Source organism: Pinus tabuliformis, chromosome 3_1 (assembly GCF_031772625.1).
Source record: "Pinus tabuliformis cultivar Carrire ecotype Pingquan chromosome 3_1, CPIR1, whole genome shotgun sequence".
Lineage (NCBI taxonomy): Eukaryota > Viridiplantae > Streptophyta > Pinopsida > Pinales > Pinaceae > Pinus > Pinus tabuliformis.
Genome location: NC_142301.1, coordinates 791,813,980 through 791,835,890, shown reverse-complemented (window position 1 = coordinate 791,835,890; position 21,911 = coordinate 791,813,980). Strand labels below are relative to the sequence as shown.

Genomic DNA, 21,911 nt, shown 5'->3' with positions numbered 1-21,911 from the left:
AAATTTTCATTCTTTTATTAATATATTGCCTGAAGTGGCCGCGTTGGCTCAGGCCGTGGACTGTTTCCCTCTATGAGGGTTTTAACCACGTGAACAATACTGGTGTATTGATCTGCAATCTGTTTGTAAGCGGTGTCCTTTGGTATTCTGTCTGAGGAACTTACCCTGTAAATTCCTACAATAGTGACAAATCAACATCAATAAACATAAAATATGTTATCACAAAGTTGGAAACTGCAAGGATAAATTACAAGCCTGAGTTGTGACATGGAGTTATGAGTTTTGATCTATGGACTTGGTCAATGGCTATGAGGTTCAATGAGGTTCGTCGAACCTCTAAACATTTTTGAGGTTTGCCAAAATTCGAACCTCAAGGTTAAAGTTCGATGAACCTTGTGACATAGCTCATCATCATTGAAAGTCTTGAGCTCTAAGTCTTGATTTTAATCCTAGGTCTTTCTTGGAGAGCCTTTAGCTTCTTGGAAGCATTGAGCATTGGTTGAGCCTCTCCTTGAATGGGCTTAGTGGAATCACTTCAAGTGATTCCTCTCCTACCAGGACTCCTCCCATCGGTGAAAGTCCGTAAAGAACAGGGGACATTCACTGAGGTGACAATCAGTCTTTGTCCAATTGTTATCATTTGGTCTAGTTGTTGTCCCATAGGTTCCCCTCCTAGGTTCCTACTAGATTGTTTGGCAACAGGCTTCTAACCATAGCCTCTAGTGACATTATCACAAATAGTAGACACATTATTAACACCACAAACAACAGAAATATTATTGACACTTTGGCTTCTTTCAATAGTTTCCATCCAATCCTCCATAGACAGAGTATATCCTTTTCCAACCATGTGTATCTATTCACTTGTACCTGCCATATCTCCTTCAACAATCTGACAGAAGATTGGACAAGTAGATTCCTCATGACAATCATTGCAAGGTCTGCAATAAGGAGGGGCTTGATGATTAACCACATTTGTAGTTGATCTTGAGAAGTCCCCTTCTTTTGCCACTTATCATTTGGCGTAGGAGGGAATCTATTCGCCTGTGACCTTTCCATGGCAATAAACCTATTTTGCATAGCATTCATCTGATTTGCATGGTTGATTTCCATAGTTTTATCAATTGAGCCTGGTTGACTTCCATGGTGTTTATCAATTGAGTCAACTCTTTGATGGGTTCACTAGGTGCTTCCTTAACTTCTGCTTGTTCTTATGCTAAATTGATCAGTATGAGGTACCATCTTCAAAATGAGGGGCAGGTTTCATTTGGATATATATTTCGAGTAAAAAAAATACTGCAGTAAATTCTCTTGTAATAAAGTTATTTCAGGTCTGCTTTATACATTCAAAAGTGCACCCTAGGGGTTGTAACGTGTGGCAATTGAAGTACACTTGTTTGGTAAGATGGCTAGTGATTTGGACTAAATGAGGTGAAGTATATGCAATTGTTTCCTGCTGTAATTTATATTTCTCACCAACCCTAAGACTGAAAGCTCTCAAGGATTATGATTTGGGAAGCGTCTATTGAGATGAAATTTTGGAATCTGCAATAAAAGTCATATAAGGAAATTTTTACAAAATATTAATCCTGCTATAATTGTTAGCAATTCCTGATTAATGGGTTTTGTTCATTAGAGAACTTCAGGATGTGAATATATAATGCAATAAGTCAATAGATGAAGAAACTCTAAAATGAGAAATTAAGAACATGGTATAAATTGAACAGAATATAACTGTTTTCATTTCTATACAACTGCCTCAAAGGACTATGAGAAAACGCACTGGTAATGTAAAAGCAAGATATGTTCCCTGTAAATTTGGGTCCACGCTTTTATCACCCACACTGCAATAACCACGAGGAAAACTAAAATTAGAAGTTTCAATCACTTTATTTTACCTACTCAGTGGAAGTTGTGAAAATGAAAACTGCTTACACAGAATCAATTTAAAATGGCGTTATGTTTACAGTTTGTCCTAAAATCACATAAAACTCGCAAATGTGAAAATGAAAACTGCTTACACAGAATCAATTAAAAATGGCGTTATGTTTACAGTTTGTCCTAAAAGCACATAAAACTCACAAATAGCATCAATATATACTAAGTATAAAACTCATAAGAATGTATTATCCCTGGGATTATAAAATTAGACAAAATAAATGTAAAACTAACGTACAGATTGTGAAGAACGCACACTGATAATAGCATAACTTAGAGATTTGTTTTTTAAATCTTGCGAACGGAAGTGGTCCTGAGATTTTGATTAAAATCAATACAAGAGAAGAAGAAAACTACATAAGAAAAGTAGACAACTTTAGATACAGTAGCAAACAGTCCCAAAGGTGGTGGAGCAGTTCAATCAGTCATACTTAACCACCACAGACTCGTGTCCCTTAATCCTCTAACCCTAGCATTCTTCAATTTCCATGGACAAAAAAAGGAGGGGGCTAAACCTAGGTCACCAGAAAAGAACTTGATGAAAACCTTGTTCATAAATACTGCAGTAAATTCTCTTGTGGATGGTTCTCTTTCAGCTGGAATATAAGTTTACATGTATGCTTAAGACTCCTCCTGAAATGCCATTCACCGCTAGCCTTCAGGTAGGAGGTTCATGGTCCATGCATATTCTTCCCTCTTCTGAAGTTAGAATAATTCAATAATATAAATACCCTTTTTAAAGAAACATCGTCAACACACTCTCTTAAATAGTCATTAGCAGGGTTCTATTCCTAATTTGTGTTACCATCACCATATGGGAAATAAAAATAACTGCTAACAAGACAAACCTGAAATCCCTGATGTGTAACTCATAAATAGTTATATCCGTAAATGCTTCCAACTGTGGCTTTTCGTCTGCCAAGCTATTCCATCCCTCTGGTTTCAATGCCCCATTACCCAAATCGACAAACAAAGACCTTTCTCCATTCGCCGAAAGCCTATTCGCCAAAGAATACAAATTAAATTAAAGGATATTGAGAAGGTTGTGAAAGAAGAATAACTAGGACTTAAAAGTTCAGGTGATAAGTAAAACACTATTAAAGAAATAAATTGTTTTTGTTGGTCATAAAGTTATATGGAATTACCCTCGAGAATAAGGATCATTTACTAAACAAGTTTCAACATGTTGAGTGCTATCATGAAACACTGTAACTTCATATAGATAGTATTTTCCCTCCCAGCTTTTCGGTCCACAAACACTCCAAACACCATTGTCTTCTTTCATTTGAACAGATTCTAGTAGTGATCCACCTGAAGGACTCGAATAAACCAAGGCACGTACACACTGCTCTAGAACTGGTTAGTCCATTTTTTGACACACCAATAGGAGCATTGACAAAATAAAAACACGGTAAACGAAACTAATATTCCAATTACAATAGGAAAGAATGCTGCATGGATATCGAGTAACAACAAAGAAAAAAAACTGAAACAAGATAAGTACTTGAGCTGTTGGCGCCCAAAGATGAAGCATCACGGAATTCTGAGTAAATATGGGTCCAAGTGGGCCATCATAAGAGAAGAGATCATCCAATACACCTGGTAACTGTATACCCGTTGCATCCACAAGAATTCCATCAGCTGCAAAATAAGGATGCAAAATGGACAGAATACATGTTGAATCAGAAAACTAAATACTCATCCACTCACTCTTTACAGAAGCATAACAGAAAATGGCGATCTATGCATTAAATTTATTTTCAGAAAGGAAAAATGTTACTTCTAAATAAATATTCATAGATATCATCATTTTTCTCTTTCAGATGTTAAGCCATTGAATCCACGGATGAAGTGTCCTAAACAGACAAATATATCATACATTTACTTCACCAAGATTCAGTCTATTGTAAATTTCACTTTCGACCTCTATTTTGTTAGTTAAAATGTCAAAAAATAAAAAGACTATAAAATAGAAAAATGGACAGAACCCAAAAGGATAACCATAGAAAGTGAAACAGATAATACCCCAGGAAAAGAAAGCATCCCAGTGACGATGCACCATGAAAATTCCTCCAGAAAGAATGGAATACTATGGACTCATGGAAGCTGAGGAAGCAAAACATCCACAACAGCGTTCAAATGAGAGGAAGAGGCATAATCATCGACCACCAGTGTGCCAAAATTGAGCCTGATAATGTCCTCCAAAGAATGGCTAGGAATTAGAGGACCTAGTTTTGCTATCTTCGGGAAGAAGTTGGTAACTACTTGTTGCACGGAAACTGTAACTTTTACAAGCCTAGGTGACTTTCGTCCTCATGTTCTCTCATTAAATAACTCAAAAACAGAATTTATTGAACGGCAGAAAATAAAATTTCGGAACATTGCATCAATCACATCGTAACTGAAAAATTAACAACGAAAGAAATAAAATACATACACAAATATTTATCTTTAGAATCAGCTTTTCATTCCTTTGAGACATGAGACATGATTTTTGATGAGCAGACATGCCCTTTGACCATTCATTCCACCTCTCGATGGAGAGACATATCTTTTGAGGATGATGTCACCCTTTTTGACACTTCTACACTCAGACGTATGCCCTTGTTGAAGATAATTTTCATGTTTTATCATTATATTTCCATATTTGAGGTTGTATTGGGGGTTGGCTTGATGACCTATCCACCTTGTATCATGGATTTTTTTTAGGAACTTTATGCCTAATTAGAGCTAAAGCACTTGGTTACCCTCCTATAAATAGGGTAGCACTTAACTCATTTGTATTATTACACATTGGAGATATGTCACTTCTCTTAACTTGTTTCTACTAACTCATTATGGAGCATTAGATGATCAACTTTTCTCTTGGAGAGTTTGTGATGTGGATGGTTCTCTTTCATGGATGATTATTGGTGTGCTTTGATGATATATGCTACTAAATGCGAGTTATCTTTCTTTCATCTTGTTTATTGTTGATGGATTAGGGTTATCAAATATGCACCATGGTTGCATTGTTATTTCTATCTCTTAACTCTCCTTGAACAAGGTTTTCATCAAGTTCTTTTGAGGTGACCTAGGTTTAGCCCCCTCCTTTTTTTGTCCATGGAAATTGAAGAATGCTAGGGTTAGAGGATTAAGGGACACGAGTTAGTCTCCCCTGATCTCTTCAAACCCACATCCATCTCTTTTCTTCCAAGGATTTGTTACTCCTATACTCCACTAGCCCTGGATCAATAAGCCACTAGTCTCATCTCTAGTGTCAATCCTTAAAACCCTAAATTAACTTTTTGCTTGTTTTGGAGTAAATTAGGGTTTAATTACAGCAAAATCATACATTTGCAACATTTATTATCTTGGAAATTATTGTCCTAGGGTTAGTGCTTGTTTGGAATACATTCCAAAAAGCAAAAGTATCATGTTATGTGCAATTTTCAACCCTAAATTTGCATTGAAGTCTACGATTTAAGTGTTGTCATATGCCTTTTTAACCATAGAAAATTGTTGTAATTTTTCTCTTGTTTACTCATTTTTAGCCCTCATTTTACACTTTATTATCATAGTCTCCATGGCTAAATTTGTTGTTGTCATAAACTGCTATTTTTTCAGAGGAAGTTGTCATAAACTGCCATATCGCTGCAATTTCTAAACTTCTCAAGCTAGTTTATCATAGCCAAGCATAATTTCTTGATTATGTGTGTTTGGGAGGTATCTTGAGCCTGTATTGGTTGACCAATGCTTCTAGAAGAGCCACAAGAACCTTTGAACTCAAATCTATAAATCACTCTTAAGGCCACCCAAAACCCTAATTGCCTAACCTTATTCTTTGGTGGTAATTCATTATAGAACACTTAGGGGGCACTTAGCATAACTTGATTGGGTTATTCGATCCCTAAGATGAGTCTCTATTAGGGAAGTCTCCCCTGTGTTGAATTGTGTCCATCACTAAAACAAAGGGAGCAGTGGCTATGATCACAGTGGTGGCACTCCCATTGTTGTACATTGTCTAGGTCACCTAGTAAGGTTTTGCACTTAGGTGCTAGATTTTGCTATAACTAAGACCAAGGCCAATAAATCACACTCAGCTAACAAATAGGAATCTTTAGTCCACTTGACCTATGTTGTCTTATGTAGCTAGGACAAACAATGAGACCGCCAACAATCAACAACTACTTATAGCATAAAAGGCCAAGATGCTACAAGGGAGAAACCTAAGTGATTGAAATATATCACCAATAGATGTCCCATTTGATTGATTGATTAATCTGCTCTTGTGTGTGAGAAGGTGGGGAGCTGGGGCATCCAAGGAATGTTTACAAGGAGGGATTCAGTTAATGGAAATATGACTAACTAAAGAAACAAGGTGACTTCAACAAACCAACATCACTTTCAACAAAGACAACCCAAGGTGGCAAGTCCTTCAAAGGAATGAAAAGCCAAATATGGACCAGGGGCCAGTAACCAATGAAGGGAAGAAATAAGCATGAAATCACTCTCAAGGTTTTCCTGGTGACAAATCAAGGTTTTTCCTACAGACAATTTGAATCCCCATGCATTTATTAAAGGTTACCCAATCAAGTTTCAATTTTGGGGCAATTGGAAAAGTTAAAGGAATCGATCTCTTGAACAGATGAAAAAACTTTCATTTATCATATACAACAAATTCATATCTTGTTGGAAAAGAAGGATACTATTATTGCAAAAATTCACAGAAAATGACATTCAACATGTGCTTCTACAGATACCAATGTGAACTTATACAACTTTAGCCAAAGGATTGCAAATCTTTTGCGTTGAACTATTAGATATAAAAACTAGGAAACGAAGACCCTCCTTCAACATGAGAACCTAGTGAGCACTGTTATACTATTTAATATGGGCATTGAGTAGCAAGCATATACATTGGGCATTTTGCCATTGTGCACTATGCACTATTTTGGGCATTTTGACATTTTGGACAATGTACTTGCTCAATTTTATAAATTAAATTTTAATTTTTTAGATGGAAGTGCTTCCAGAAACATACAGAAAGGGCCTGCACCACATATCACATAGTTCCTTCTGCTTAGATCTTGGGTCAGAAGGGTATCCATTCCAACAAATTTGCTCAATACTAGCACCCAGCCTCAACCCATTTAAACATGCCATTCAAGGGGGCAGACCATGTCAAGAATGGAAACCTGATACTACTCAACACTCTGTCAACCTCACTGGTGAATCATGGCCCTACTGCCAATTAATTTATCATTTTAATTTTTAGGTTTTAATTCATGATTGCCCTATTTTCTTTTGTTGTCCTCTTGCCCCCATCCTGTGTAATTTTGGGGGTACCTTCCAGCCCTGATCCCTTCCATGTCCTTATCCCCTTGTCACCCCATTCTAGAAACTCGATGTGACATAGGTAAAAAGGAAAAAATAGTAAATCTTCTTTAAAATGGTAATGTAAGGACTCTCCATTACATAAAATGCATGTTCAGGGTTGTGCCATTCTAATATAGTATATTTGTTGATGTAATATCAATTACTTGAAAAGTGAAGACATATATTTGCTCAATCAAAATGAAAATATAATGTTGCACATTCTTTACCATCAATGCATGCAATCGCCAGTTGTGATTTGACCAAATCCTTTGTATCCAGGCCATCCGGTAGCTTGAGAGCCTTGTAATGTGCAATATGAGGAAACTTTTCAATTACCTGAATAATAATCAAAAGTTCTAATTAAGCATGTAGAGATTTCATACAATTACCACTTGTAAATGCAAGGACAATACTTCACACAGACTACAAAACAAGATAATACATTACAGAGCATAAATAAGTGTAAGAGGGTTCACTTTTGTAGGAAGTCTGCCATGTTCCTCTAGTTGAATTACCAAATCCTCCCCTGTACAGACAGAGGAATGGTACTTCATCAGAGTAGGAAGAGTGAATAAAAGGAGGGCTGTACCTGTATCAACAAGGGGCCTTGCATCCTCCCTTTGCCAATATCAAGCAGTCACAAGACCACCCTCAAATGGGCATTCAAAAGAATCCATTGACCAACTATAATCATAGGCATCAAGCCTTTTAATAGTTAAAAAAGGTACTGCTGAAGAAAGTACAGTATCTACTAAAGAATTATATTCTAGCAATTATGCCATGAGAAAAATTGTCAGTTTTAGTGTATTTTTATAAAAAGGGATGACATTACATGAGCAAAAGATGTTTAATAGTAATAGACAAGTAAGGGATTTAACACTTTATGAGTGCATAGCTTTCCCGTTCCAATGGATAAATTAGTTCTCCTGAAATTAAGAACTACAGAAATGTTGGAATAGTTTTCACAATGACCTGGCTTCCAGCAATTAGAGATCAATGCAACATCATATATTCATTAAAATGGGAATCTGAAAGAGAAGTACATGGCATAAAAAATTATACAAATGAACCATTAATATCAACAATTAAAAATCCCAAAAGTAAAAACCAAATTGTACTTTCTAACCTTTCACTCCTCCAGCTGAAAGATTCAAATTGGCATTTTTACTGGCAAACATGGAGAACTGAGCATGTTCTATCTCCATATTCCATGCAAGTAGTTTCTCACTGACCCAGTAGGCTCTTGAAAAAGAGAGATTACCCTGTAAGTAAAGCAAAATCCAAAAATAAATGCATTTTAAAAATTTATATAATTTGTCCAGTTACGTGCTTGCAAATCACAACATTTTCAGGTTAAATATCTCATTACCGATTAGATATGCAAATAAAAATTAAAAAAGGGGATATAAAAGAAGCAAGGATTGACATACATGGCATTTTAGATCAATTTCAAATTTATGAGAATTAATTAAATTTATGAATTCATTCACTGAAAGGGATGAGACAACGTAAATGCCGCTAACCACAGAAGAAAAACAAAAACAAAAAAATAGTCCTTCCACATGACTACAATCATGTTTTTAAACTCGGAGTTGGACACAAAATCAATCAAGGGTCAACACAGTCTCCAACAAAGACTCAGATTGACTCGCACCATTCTGATTTCAAGACTCAGTCCACTAAAAAATACATAAATAAATTAAATTTTGGTGGAATAAAGATTATTTTAACAACTCCAAACCACTAAAGACAACATATGCAAAGTTTGATATATTTAACTGACTAGTGCTATATAGTATATATGTAGAGACCAGTGCTTTATGATCAGGTCTACTGGCTGACAGGAGAAGTTTTATGTTGCTGCTCTACTAGCTTAATCGGAAATATCTGCAATAAAGTATACTAAACCAGCAAGCAAATACAGTAAATACTAACAAGATATGTCATGTGAGTATTCAAATTTAGTGTAAATAAAATATACTAATCAAAGATACAATTATTTCAACGAAAGGAGCCTTGGTTACAGGCATTGCTATATAAAACAGCTTGTTGTCCTGTTTTAACAGGTCTATAATTTCTGTAGAAAACACAAAAAATAGCAAGATAAACCCCGTGAAAGACCACCCAAAAGTGCCTAAACACCTCTTGATCCAAGATTTAGGGGTGGGGAGTCTAGAAGGTAGAAGGTTGATCAATTTAGACTACTTCTAAGCCTTGGACTTACTGAAATATTGGGGTCAAAACTCCTGGGTGCAAAACCTAGAAACTTATTTCAGTGAAAAGTAAAACTTTTAATGCATTGAAATATTTAAATTTAAGGTACAGATTAAAGATATAAACTTGTAAATTAAATTTGAGCTAAAACAAGGTGAATTTAGATACTTGGCGAAAATAGCACCTTGTATGATGAAAATTCTGCAATAAAAGTTATGCTACAGCTATAGCACACTGCAGATCTACAAATACTTAATAAAACTGTGAAAAGTATCTGAAATTTTTACTTAAAAAACAGGTGTTATTTCATTGGTTAAATATAAAAATTATGCTCTTTTGCTCCAAGAGTTTACTAGATATGTATGATAAAATAATTTTGCAGCAAGATAATAATAAAAAATAAAAAGGGAAAAAGAGATTTTTAGATTTTGTAAAAAATGGTGAAGTGAGGCTTACCTTGGCCCTTAAACTTTACCGATTTGTTGAGTTGTGATCACACCCTTTCATTGTCAATTTTCCCTTGAAACTAGAAATGAGTGAGGAGTTGGGGGTGAAACTACCCCACTCACTTAGTCAAGAACAACCTGCAAAAATATTAATTCCACTAGGAGGATCTACTCATTTGAGATTCCCCAACTACTATGTTGCAATGTTCCATAGGGGCACATCCCCCAAGGTGGGGGGCATGCTCCCCACACTTCCCATGCTCCTAGGATGGGGGCACACTTGGGGAAACATTTTCCTACACCGCCCTTTTGGGGAAACTCGAGGAGATGCAAGGGACACGTTTCCCCAAAATAGTGATTGTGGACATCCCCTCTTGAATTTTGCCTGAAAACAAAAATCTATGGGTGACAAAGACTAATATAGGCCCCCACTAATGCTATGTAATTAATGGCAATGTTTAAGAGTGGCATTCTCCTTTATCTTTCATATCTTTCATTTTCATCCTTTTTCTTCAATTTTTTAACATTACCTATAATCGACTTACAATGTTTGAGATGTTGAAGAACGTAACTAGGTTCAGTCTTCATAATTGTAATTGAAGTCAAAATGTAATATTTGTCAAAAGAAAAGAAAAAAAATTATTATTATTGAATTGACTTGTTAAAGCATGGGTTTCATGCTTGGGTCAACTGTTATAGGTCAAGCCTCCATTGTAGGCTTTAGGATTATTTATTTGGGTCAAAGTCAATAAGTTTGTTTGGTCAAAGACTCCTCCATCAAAGTCTCCTTCAAAGTCGGCCTCAAAGGAATTATTATCAAAAGAACACATGTCGGTTCAATACAAAGACACACCTCTTGATGATATATGTCGGTTCATTTATGAGGGACGAATAACAATAAATACAAGCCTAGAAGCTCGCATTCCATATTGAACAGAAGCTCCGATTTCAAAGAGGAAGTTTCGGTGCTATAACAGAGACAAGAAGTCGGACAAGAGACAAGTTTTCGGTGTTACTACAGGAGCTCGGATAGGGTACAGTTTTGTGCTATGTTAACTACCATTTGGTACAATTTCGCTGCTCCCATGATTCGGTGTTACCACAGTTCAGAGTTATCAGAGCAAGAAGGGTTTGAAGGTCACACAATTTCGGTGTATGTCACAGTGACTTGGTGCTACTTCGGTCTCTCAGTTTGAGTGCCATTTTATTTCGGTGCCACCATAGTGACATCATTTCAGTGATCCTACAGTAAGAAGGTCTCGGTGATATTACAATGATGATGTCTTGGTGCAAACACTGTTTGATGCTAACACAGTGATAAGTGAAAGGAAGATCAAACAAGGATGATTTGACGGAGGAAGCCTCTAGTCTAGTAAGGGTCTTGGTCGTCTCATCTTGAATCTACTGAAGGAAGAATTTTGACCGGGTTTTCCCCTAGAGTGGGTATTTGCCCTGGGAATGTGCCTACATATTGTGTTCTCTACTATTTGTTGCTTGGCATTAGTCTTGATGATAAGAAAAGATAATTAAAAGGATCTAATAATAATAATGAAAACATCACAAGTTAATGTCATAATAAGAGAAATCGTTTAATTGCCACCTCTATGGATTTCTCAACATGGTATCAGGGCTATGGTCATGGTCAACTGTTATAGGTATCGAAGATCAGTTGGGAACATTTGTTGAGTACTTAAGATCAAGTCAAGAAGGATTCAAAGCCATCTTGTAGGACTAATTTCAAAAGGTCCAAATCATAATAAGACAGTTCACTCATTTCAGAGATACAAGTTCGGATCAGTTTCAGAACGATGATGCGGATTACAGTTAGGTGTCATCACAGGAGTTCATTGCAGTCTTGTGTCATCACAATATAAAAGTTATATGCTATTGAAGAATAAAGATCGGTACAATATCAATTATACAAATTCAGTGCAACCTCAGAAATCAAGTGACAGACTACACGAAGACAAATCCACTTCAGTGATAAATTTGTGAAGTTCAATATAAATCATAGTCATGTTATAAAAGAGATTCTGGACTCAGTGATGCATGAAAGGGCTGAAGCATTGCTATGATATATATAAGATCGAAACAATGAGAAATTTATGTTTATTACAATGAAGAAAACTCAGTTATCACAGGACCGAAGGTTTGTGAGTATGGAAAATCATTGTTTGGGCTATATCCACAATACCATTCTACAATGTCATCATTAAAGAATTGTGTCACTCCTACAATAATGAAGATTAGGATGATACTACAAGTTTATGGACACTATTGCTATGTGTCTATCACCCATACAGAACCAAAGTATAAGGCACCTTAATGAACTGTGTCATCACATAAAGAATCTGAAGTCTATCCTATGGAAAATGAAATTGATAGTCCAAGGAACCAACTTGAAGAAAGGACTCTTTGAGGATCTGAGTACAAGGAACCAAGTACGTATTGTTACGACAAGAAGTCTAATAAGTTATCAAATTAGAGGTATGTAATCACAAGGTATGTATGCTCATGAGTTTTGCAATATATCTAATATTAAATTATTCTTGCTTATAGCTAGACTCTGATAAAGATTGTAATCCCTAGATAACTTACACCCTTATCTTCTAGGGTTTACATGTAATGTAGGAAGTCAAATAAAAAAAAAGGTCCTACTGATGTTTAGAATGAACAGCTTATCATATGATTCCCTCCTCCATGATTATGTAGAAGATATAACTTAAGAAATAAATTATTTCCTTCGTATCACATGTTGTGCTTGTAAGTATGTACTACAGATATAAAATATGATGGCTTAATACAAAGAGAACACTTCAAGGAATCCTTACCAGGTTTGCCAAGGAACATCTCCAGGTATGTCTCAAACTATACACCTTACAAGATTCTCTTAAAAGTATGATCATCTTATTTTTGAAGTTTGCATTACATTACTAACATCGTTATGTCTAGCTATCTTGAATCATAATGATTCTTGTTTTGGGTGATTCATCACTTGATAAATCTACCCTCATATTATTAATTGATTTTATAGAACCCTAGACAGGTTCTCTGGAAAACCCTAACCTAAGGGTATGTTAATGTTAATGTTTGAAACCCTAAAACTGCTTAGGGTTATTGTGAAATGCTATTTGAAGTTTTGTTAATGATGTCATGTTTGGCGTTTTGGTATGATCATGAAAACCTTGTTAGGGTTGAATGATGTTGTCTGAAATCCCGAGCCATTGAAATTTTGGTATGGTAGGGTTTGCTTTGCTATGTTATGAAACCCTAGATCTTTAGGGTTTGGTTGGGTCTATAAGCAAAACTCTTGTTATGTACTTAGAGTCCCAGGAATGAAACCCTAAGCGTGTGTCCATTTGGTTGAAACCCTAGCCTGTTCTAGGTCGGTGTATGTCTAACATATTAATATTACCTAACATATGACGTACTGATGAATTCCTAGATATGTGTTGACCTAAGTGTTAATGATCATGAGTCCCAGGGTTTGGAAACAAGCCCTAGTCAAAGTTTGATGGCCTAGGATGGTGTTGTGTGGAAAATCTAGGGTTTAATAGAAAAACCCTAGTAGTAGTTAAATTCTCTAGTATGTATAACCATCTGGAATTTATGAATCTATATAGTGATTGTTGAGAATTTGTAGATGGAAATCTTGGGTTTACATCAAACCCTAGTAGATGCAAATCATGTTGTTGATTAAGTTGTGATTGGTTTTGATTGTTGAAGCTCATGTATGAAATCTTAGTGAGGAGTCTAACATATGAATTATGAAAGTCGTTAGATTCACTGATTTGATTTGTTTCTCGGGTTTGCTATATGAAGGAACTTGTCGTTGAAAGAATATTGGAACCCTAGAATAATGAGTTTGATACCTTGATGAGCCATTGATCTGATTTAGGGTTTGAACTTTGTAACGAACCGGGGCAACAAGTTGAAGTATTGAAGTATAGTCTCTTGTTGATTAGGTTTATGCCTCTGTTATTATAAGATTTTGATATGACTAACTTCATGCTTCTATAGATTTGGTTGTACTTGTTATCTAAGTTGTGCAGGTACACAATCTTCAAGAAGGTGAGGATGTTTGTTGATGTAATAAGCATGAGGTGTAAAGTCACTAGTGATGGTAATGATAACTTTGATGAGATGGTTGGAAGCCACGAAAGATTCTCTGATAATAATAAGAAGACGTTGATCTCCCTAAGTTAAGAGGGAGCATGGATAGAAGAAATCTCCCCGAGTTAAGAGGGAGCCTGGATAAAGGAAATCTCCTTGGTTAAGAGGGAGAGCAGAGTTTTGATTGGAGAATGAAGGATATGTTGTTGCATGTAAAGTAGTAAAGGAAAGTGTATGATTAAGGAATCTTCTATCAAAGATTTGGTTGATAGTCATATTGTGTTGAGAAGTAACATCTGTTGTCTAAAAGACCCTGAAGGTTTGTGTTTGTTTATGAATATGTGAAAGTATATTATTGATTGAGTTTGTGTTTGTATAGGTAAATGTCTCGAAATTTTTGATAGAAAGTTGGTTACCGATCAGTTTGATCATGAGAGATATGTTGTCCTTGATCTGCTAGATCAAGGGGTGTTGAGGCTTTGTGAGTGAAACATTGCTTGGGAAGACACTTAGTCGGCACTTTGTGTTGATGTCTAGGTCCCGAAGTTGGAAAGGTTGCGTTGGTCATTGAGCTCTAACACGCACCTGGATCTTTGGGTTGATGGTTAGCAAGTAAGCCTGGTGGTACTTAGAGAGGCTGAAAGCTTGAGTCCATCTTAGTCCCACCCAGATAGATTGCCCTGGTCAAGAATCTAGTCTGTGGCATTGCGGTGCCTAAATTGTTGAGAGACCAATGGATAGATTGCCCTGGTCAGGAATCTATTCCATGGCATTGTGGTGCTTAAACTTCTTCATAGATGATGTGTTTTGAGATCTTCCATGTACCTCTTTGGTTATATGTAAAAATGAAGACCTCCCTAGTTAAGAGGGAGTGTTGAAGAATCTAACTAGGTTCAGTCTTCATAATTGTACTTGAAGTCAAAATGTAATATTTGTCAAAAGAAAAGCAAAAATAATTTTTATTATTATTGAATTGACTTGTTAAAGCATGGGTTTCATGCTTGGGTCAATTGTTATAGGTCAAGCCTCCATTGTAGGCTTTAGGATTATTTATTTGGGTCAAAGTCAATAAGTTTTTTTTGGTAAAAGACTCCTCCATCAAAGTCTCCTTGATCATCATCAAGTCAGCCTCCTCAAAGTCTCCTTCAAAGCCGGCCTCAAAGGAATTATTATCAAGAGAACACATGTCGGCTCAATACAAAGACACATCTCTTCATGATATATGTCGGCTCATTTATGATGGACGAATAACTATAAATACAAGCCAAGAAGCTCACATTCCATATTGAACAAAAGCTCGGATTTCAGAGTGAAAGTTTCAGTGCTATAATAGAGACAACAAGTTTGGAGTACGGACAAGAGACAAGTTTTCGGAGTTACTACAGGAGCTCGGATAGGTTACAGTTCAGTGCTATGTTAACTACAGTTTGGTGCAATTTCGCTGCTCCCATGATTCGGTGTTACCACAGTTCAGAGCTATCACAACAAGAAGGGTTTGAAGGTCACACATTTTCGATGATATGTCACAGTGACTCGATGCTACTTCAATCGCTCAGTTTGAGTGCCATTTCAGTTCGATGCCACCACAGTGACATCATTTTGGTGATCCTACAGTAAGAAGGTCTCAGTGATATTACAATGATGATGTCTCGGTGCAGACACAGTTTTGATGCTAACACAGTGATAAGTGAAAGGAAGATCAAACAAGGATGATTTGATGGAGGAAGTCTCTAGTCTAGTAAGGGTCTTGGTCGTCTCATCTTGAATCTACTGAAGGAAGAATTTTGACCTGGTTTTCCACTAGAGTGGGGTTTTGCCCTGGCAGTGTGCCTACATCTTGGGTTCTCTTCTATTTGTTGCTTGGCATTAGTCTTGATGATAAGAAAAGATAATTAAAAGGATCTAATAAAAATAATAAAAACATCACAAGTTAATGTCATAATAAGAGAAATCGTTTAACTGCCACCTCTATGGATTTCTCAACATGAGGGTGGTTCCAACCTCTCTGGATTTCCTATGGAGAAAATAGAATTTTAGATCCCACTCAAAATCTAGCAAACTTGACAGTCTTCAAAATTTCATGATTGGGAGAATTACAACGTTTCCATTAGATTGTATCATGTATGAGGGTATGGAACTAGCAATTAATCAAGAGCACCAAGCCCTCTATGTACTTTCATGTTGGTGATATTTATTGTTGAATTCCTCTATCATGACTCTGGTAAGATTGTACCTGTCACTCAAACAAAATCTCGATTTGACATGTTAAGCTTTTTCTATCTTACTTTAATTCTACGAGGGCAATATTGATGATGAGGATCATAATATAGGTAATGAATTTGATGATATGTAGGTATTTGTTGTAGCATAATTTATTTTTGGACTCTAGAGGTCATCTAAAGCCTCTTTGTTGATGTATTTTTGGTTCAAAGATGGATTGCACTTGGTTATCTGCAGCCTTGCTATATATATGAGAAACTCTACATATTTTGTGTATAATAATTTGGATTCACATGGATGCACATGAATATTCACGTATTTTTTTCAAAATTTGATTATTTATGTATTTTTTGACCAATCGGTTTTTTTCGTCTGGTTTTATCTTTGATTCCCAACTTTGGGGTCAATTGGTTCGATGACCGATCCACAGCTTTGATAACATTGGTTCATTGTCCATTGTTCATTTTCATTTTTAAAATTTGAGTGTTGACTTTAAACTGAATCTTTGACTTGTCCATTTTTACTAATTTTTAGTAGTAATTTCAATTTACCACTCCAGTCTTCATACCAAGGTTGCTTGGGAGTGGCAGTGAAAGTGTGAAAATTTCATCTATTGCAGCAACTGGAAATTATTCTCCTAACTATAAATTAAATTGTGCAATTTATTTGCTACGACAAACAATGAATAAAATCACAACTGAAATTTTCACCATAAAACTATTACGGAAAATAAATTACTGGAACTTGAGAAATTTTAGCACACACATAAGAATTTTGACACAATTAGTTTTTTGGCAATTGTCGCAAGAAAAACCTAATGTGCGAAAACTGGGGCAGCAGATGAGGGTTTTATTATTATTATTCAGCAGCAATTCTGAGTACAATAATTTAGATGCTCTGCTGGCAATCTAATCTAAGGAAAATATTGGAAAAATTATTGTGAGAATTTTCTCTCACTCCACAGCGAATTTTTGTCACCAAAACTGCCTCCCTGGCCACATGCTGAGCCTTCTGCGTAGTGCTTTGTGCAAAACCTCTAGGGAATTCGGCCTTCCTGTTCCCAGGACTGGAATAGTTCCACCTGGAACACTGCTACTCCCTCTGCCACCTGCTACTCATCTTCTAGCTCTATCTTCCATGTTGAATCTCTGCCTTTGCAAAAATCAAATTGCCTGGGCAATTGAGTATCTGCACTGGTGTGTTCTCCATCACTGCATCAATCCCTTTTTATATCTTCCTATTGGGACTCCAACGGCCAACATTAAATCTTAACCAATGGCTCATATCATTAATCCTTGTGAGTTTCTAGATGATTGTCACCTTATCTCAATTAACATTGATTAATTAACCATATTCCCTAAGTTTAGACTTAGGAGATATTTAAAAATCGGTTAATAATCTATTTGAGATACTTCTAGGTGGAATTTCCAAAAACGATTTTTGGGTTTTGGAGATATCATGTATTCTAGCCTCTCCACCAAATTTCGTGGCTAGAACACATTCGATGTTACAAAAACTAACACTCCCTTTTAGCACGAAATGTGTTCTAGTCAATGTGGAAAAAGTCGAAGTCGGAATTAAATCGGCAAGGGTCCAAAAGTTGAAAAACTCGTTAAAGCCGGGAATTTTTTGAAAAGTCCGCAAAATTAAAAAAAAAAACACAAAAATATTCATTTTTTTTTACATCTAGAGTATCCACAACATCAAATAAATGCATTTCCACATAAACATGTAAAGAAAGCTAATTATAATATGTATATGAAGTCTAGTGCTACATCACATATCAAAATAGTGAATCAACTCCTGAATCTTGAGTCTAAGCTACCAATGCTTGGTACCTATCAGGTTGTCTGCACTGTCTTTTGTTCATCCTAGGAGTTCCAATAAACTCCCCTGCATCTCTCAATGTCTGACGAACCTCTCTATTGGATCGACCACTAGTGGTGGGAGGTTCAACCAACTCCTCCGCATCCTGCCTCTGTTGCTTCATCTACTGAGAACTCTTGGAATCTCATGCACCTAGGGAAATACTAGTACTAGTCACTGTACTTGATCCCTGTAACTATCCTCCTATCGGTCGCACTGGCCACCCCTGCTGCTGGACTAAAGGAGCTTCTGCTAACTGATTTAGATCATCTGCAGGCATCTCGCGAGATCCCTTGAAAACTCAGTCCTCCATGAACTTCGTGTCTCGTCTCACCACAATCTTCCTACTGCTAGGAATGTAGATCCTGTATGCCTTTGAGGTTTTGCTATACCCAACGAGAAACCCCTTCTCTGCAGTCTGATCCAATTTGGTACGCTTTTCATCTAGCACATGGCAATAAGCAACACTGCCAAAGATCCTAAAGTGACTAACTTTTGGCTTCTTCCCTGTGAAGACCCCTTCTGGCGTTTTCTTCCCCAATGCTCTATGAGGAGTCTTGTTCTGGATATACACTGTTGTGTTACATGCCTCTGCCCATAGAAACCTGGGCAAATCCTGGTCATATAACATAGCCTTTGCAGCCCCAACTATGGTTTTGTTTTTCCGCTCCGCTACCCCATTTTGTTGTGGATTATACAAGGTTGTCCATTCTCTTTTGATGCCTTCCTTCGCACAAAAATTTGTGAAGTCCTTATCAATATTCTCCACCATTATCTAAGCAAAGCACCTTGATCTTCTTCCCCGCCGCATTCTCCACAAGAACCTTAAACTCTTTAAAGCGATCGAAGACCTCATCTTTGATCTTCAAGAAGTAGATCTAGGTTTTCCTGGAATGATCATCAATAAAGTTGACGAAGTATTCAACACCACCAGGAGCTCGAGTGGACATCAGGCCACAAATATCTGAATGTACAAGTCCTAACACGCCATCTGTTCCGCTATCGCTTCTTGGGAATGTTGCCTTGGCATACTTCCCAAGTACGCATCCTCTGCACACATCATCGTGTTCTATGCCAAGTTCTGGAACCCCTAAAACTGTTTCCCTGAGCATCTTGAGTGCTCCATGGTGTAGATGTCTCATTCTCCTATGCCATAACTCATTCAGATCCTTCCCACTGCTAGTGCCATTGAAGAGTTGAGCTACAACCTATACAATTTGTTGCTTCGGACTCCAATCTGTCTTACCTTCTTCCAGCTTAAATGCTTAATAAACACTCTCTTCCCTACAAAGTGGATATCATGTCCCTTATCCTGTAGCTAGGATACTGAATCAAGTTCATACCCAATCCTGGCACATGCAGTACATCTATAGCATTGGTGCTTGCTCGTAACTCCCTCTGAAAATCAATGGTACCTCTCCCTACTGGAGTACACTTAGTTTTGTTTCCTATCATAATCTGGAAGTCTACTGCTCTTCCTTGTAGCTAGAGAAATATTCTCTAACCCCTGTCATATGAGCTGGCGCTTTATTGTCTATATACCAAACACCTTGTGATGTGAGCCTGATAAGCAAGCAAATTCATCCTCCAATCTAGAAGACTGTTCTGAAGCTCCTTGAATATCAAATCGATCCATGGCCATACTGTGTGTTATTCCTCTTTTCCTCCCGACACTGATTCCGCTTCCGCAACCTATAGCAAAACCCTCTGCGTCCAACCAGGAATCTGCTCAACAAACTGAGCTACAGTTGCCCCTTCTGGTTGTTGGAATTACTGATCTCGGAAATTCAGACTTTTTCTACCTCTTGCACTGAAAAATCGAACTTCCACAAGCAACTCGGCCTGCCTAGCAATGAACTGCGTTACCTCAAGAATTTCGGCTTGTTGCTCCTCCTGAGCAAAGAAATTCTTTCCTTTCGCTTCTGAGCTTTTGGCTGATCACTTAAGCTCTGATACCATTTGAAAATTTCATCTATTGCAGCAACTAGAAATTATTCTCCTAACTAGAAATTAAATTGTGCAATTTATTTGCTACGGCAAACAATGAATAAAACCACAACTGCAATTTTCACCATAAAAATAATGTGGAAAATAAATTACTGGAACTTGAGAAATTCTAGCACAAAATTAAGAATTTTGACACAGTTATTTTTGGACAATTTTCCCCGGAAAAAACCCAATGTGGGAAAACCGTTGCAGTAGATGAGGGTTTTATTATTATTCTTCAACAGCAATTCTTAGTACAATAATTTATATGCTCTACCAGCAATCTAATCTGAGGAAAACACTGGCAAAATTATTGTGAGAATTTTCTCTCACCCCACAGCTAATTTTTGTCACCGAAACTGCCTCCCTGGCCACACGCTGAGCCTTCTGCATCACCCTTTGTGCATTGCTTTGCGAGAACCTCTGGGGAATTCAACCTTCCTCTCACTTCCTCTTCTCGTGACTAGAATACTTCCACCTGGAATGCTATTACTCCCTCTGCCACTTCCTACTCACCCTCTAGCTCTATCTTCCCTGCTAAATCTCTGCCTCTAAGAAAATCAAACTACCTGGGCAATTGAGTATCTACACTGGTGTGTTTTCCATCACCACATTGATCCCTTCTTATATCTTCTTGTTGGGAGTCGGGACTCCAATGGAAAAGAATAAATCTTAAGAAATGGCTCAAATCATTTCTGGATCGATCCGTGTGAGTTTCTAGATGATTCTCACCTTATCTCAATTAATACTGATTAACTAACCATATTCCCTAAATTTAGTCTTAGGATATATTTAAAAATTGGTTAATAATCTAATTGAGACACTTCTAGGTGGAATTCCATAAACGATTTCTGGGTTTTAGAGATCTCATGTATTCTAGCCTCTCCACCAAATTTCATGGCTAGAACACATTCGGTGCTACAAAAATTAACAGAAAGAAGGGAGCAGGAGAGGGGAGCGACATTTTCAAAAACCCCCAGGTCAAGAGCAAATCCGGAGCAAATTTTATATAATATATATTTTTATATTTTTTGATGCATATATGTCAACAAAAGCATGTAGAATGATGAATTAGTTATAAAAAGCGTAAAAACATGGATTAACCCATATAACATCAATCATCTAGTAGTTACAATCTTCATCAACCACAGGTCCACAAGTTAAAAGTTTTGATTTATATAGCATATAAGGGTGCACATAACCAAATAGCATCGAGTGCAATCCATCTCTAAACCGAAAATACATCAACAAATAAGCTCTAGATGGCCTCTAGTATCCAAAAAAATCATGCTACAACAAATACCTACATATCATCAAAATCATTGCCTATCTTGGGATCTTTGTCATTAATATTACCCTCTAAGCATTAACATAAGATAGAAAAAATGTAGCAAGTAAAGTCAAGATTTTTTTTGAGTGATGGGTACATTTTTAGTAGGGTCGTGATTGAGGAGTTCGACAACCAATGTCACTAACATCAAGATACATACAAGGATTGGTGGTGCTCTTGAGTAAATACGAGTTCCATACCCTACTACATGACAAAATCCAACGGAAACATTGCAATCCCCCCAATCCTGAAATCTTGAAAAACTGATAAGTCAACTGGATTTTGAGTGAGATTTAAAATTTTACTTTCTCCAAATGAAATCCAATGAGGTTGGAACCACTCTCAAACATCCTGAGTCATTTCATGGTAATGTTAAAAATTTAAGTAAAAGGATGAAAATGAAAGGTAAAGGAGAATGTCACTTTTACTTTAAGAATTTA

The 21,911-nt window shown here is 36.7% G+C and overlaps 1 protein-coding gene across 5 annotated transcripts in view; it reads right to left on the bottom strand.

Annotated features, from left to right (window-relative positions):
• The window catches only part of LDA (limit dextrinase), a 433,493-nt gene that overhangs the window by 366,087 nt on the left and 45,495 nt on the right, over positions 1-21,911 (bottom strand). For all 5 annotated transcript variants that reach the window (XM_089411946.1, XM_089411948.1, XM_089411949.1 and 2 more), the window contains 7 exons: positions 8,423-8,558; positions 7,773-7,822; positions 7,524-7,632; positions 3,443-3,579; positions 3,084-3,283; positions 2,787-2,936; positions 1,784-1,844 (listed from right to left, as the gene is read on the bottom strand). In XM_089411946.1, the coding sequence (XP_089268072.1) occupies positions 1,784-1,844; positions 2,787-2,936; positions 3,084-3,283; positions 3,443-3,579; positions 7,524-7,632; positions 7,773-7,822; positions 8,423-8,558 (843 nt within the window). The remainder of the gene's footprint in view (positions 1-1,783; positions 1,845-2,786; positions 2,937-3,083; positions 3,284-3,442; positions 3,580-7,523; positions 7,633-7,772; positions 7,823-8,422; positions 8,559-21,911) is intronic.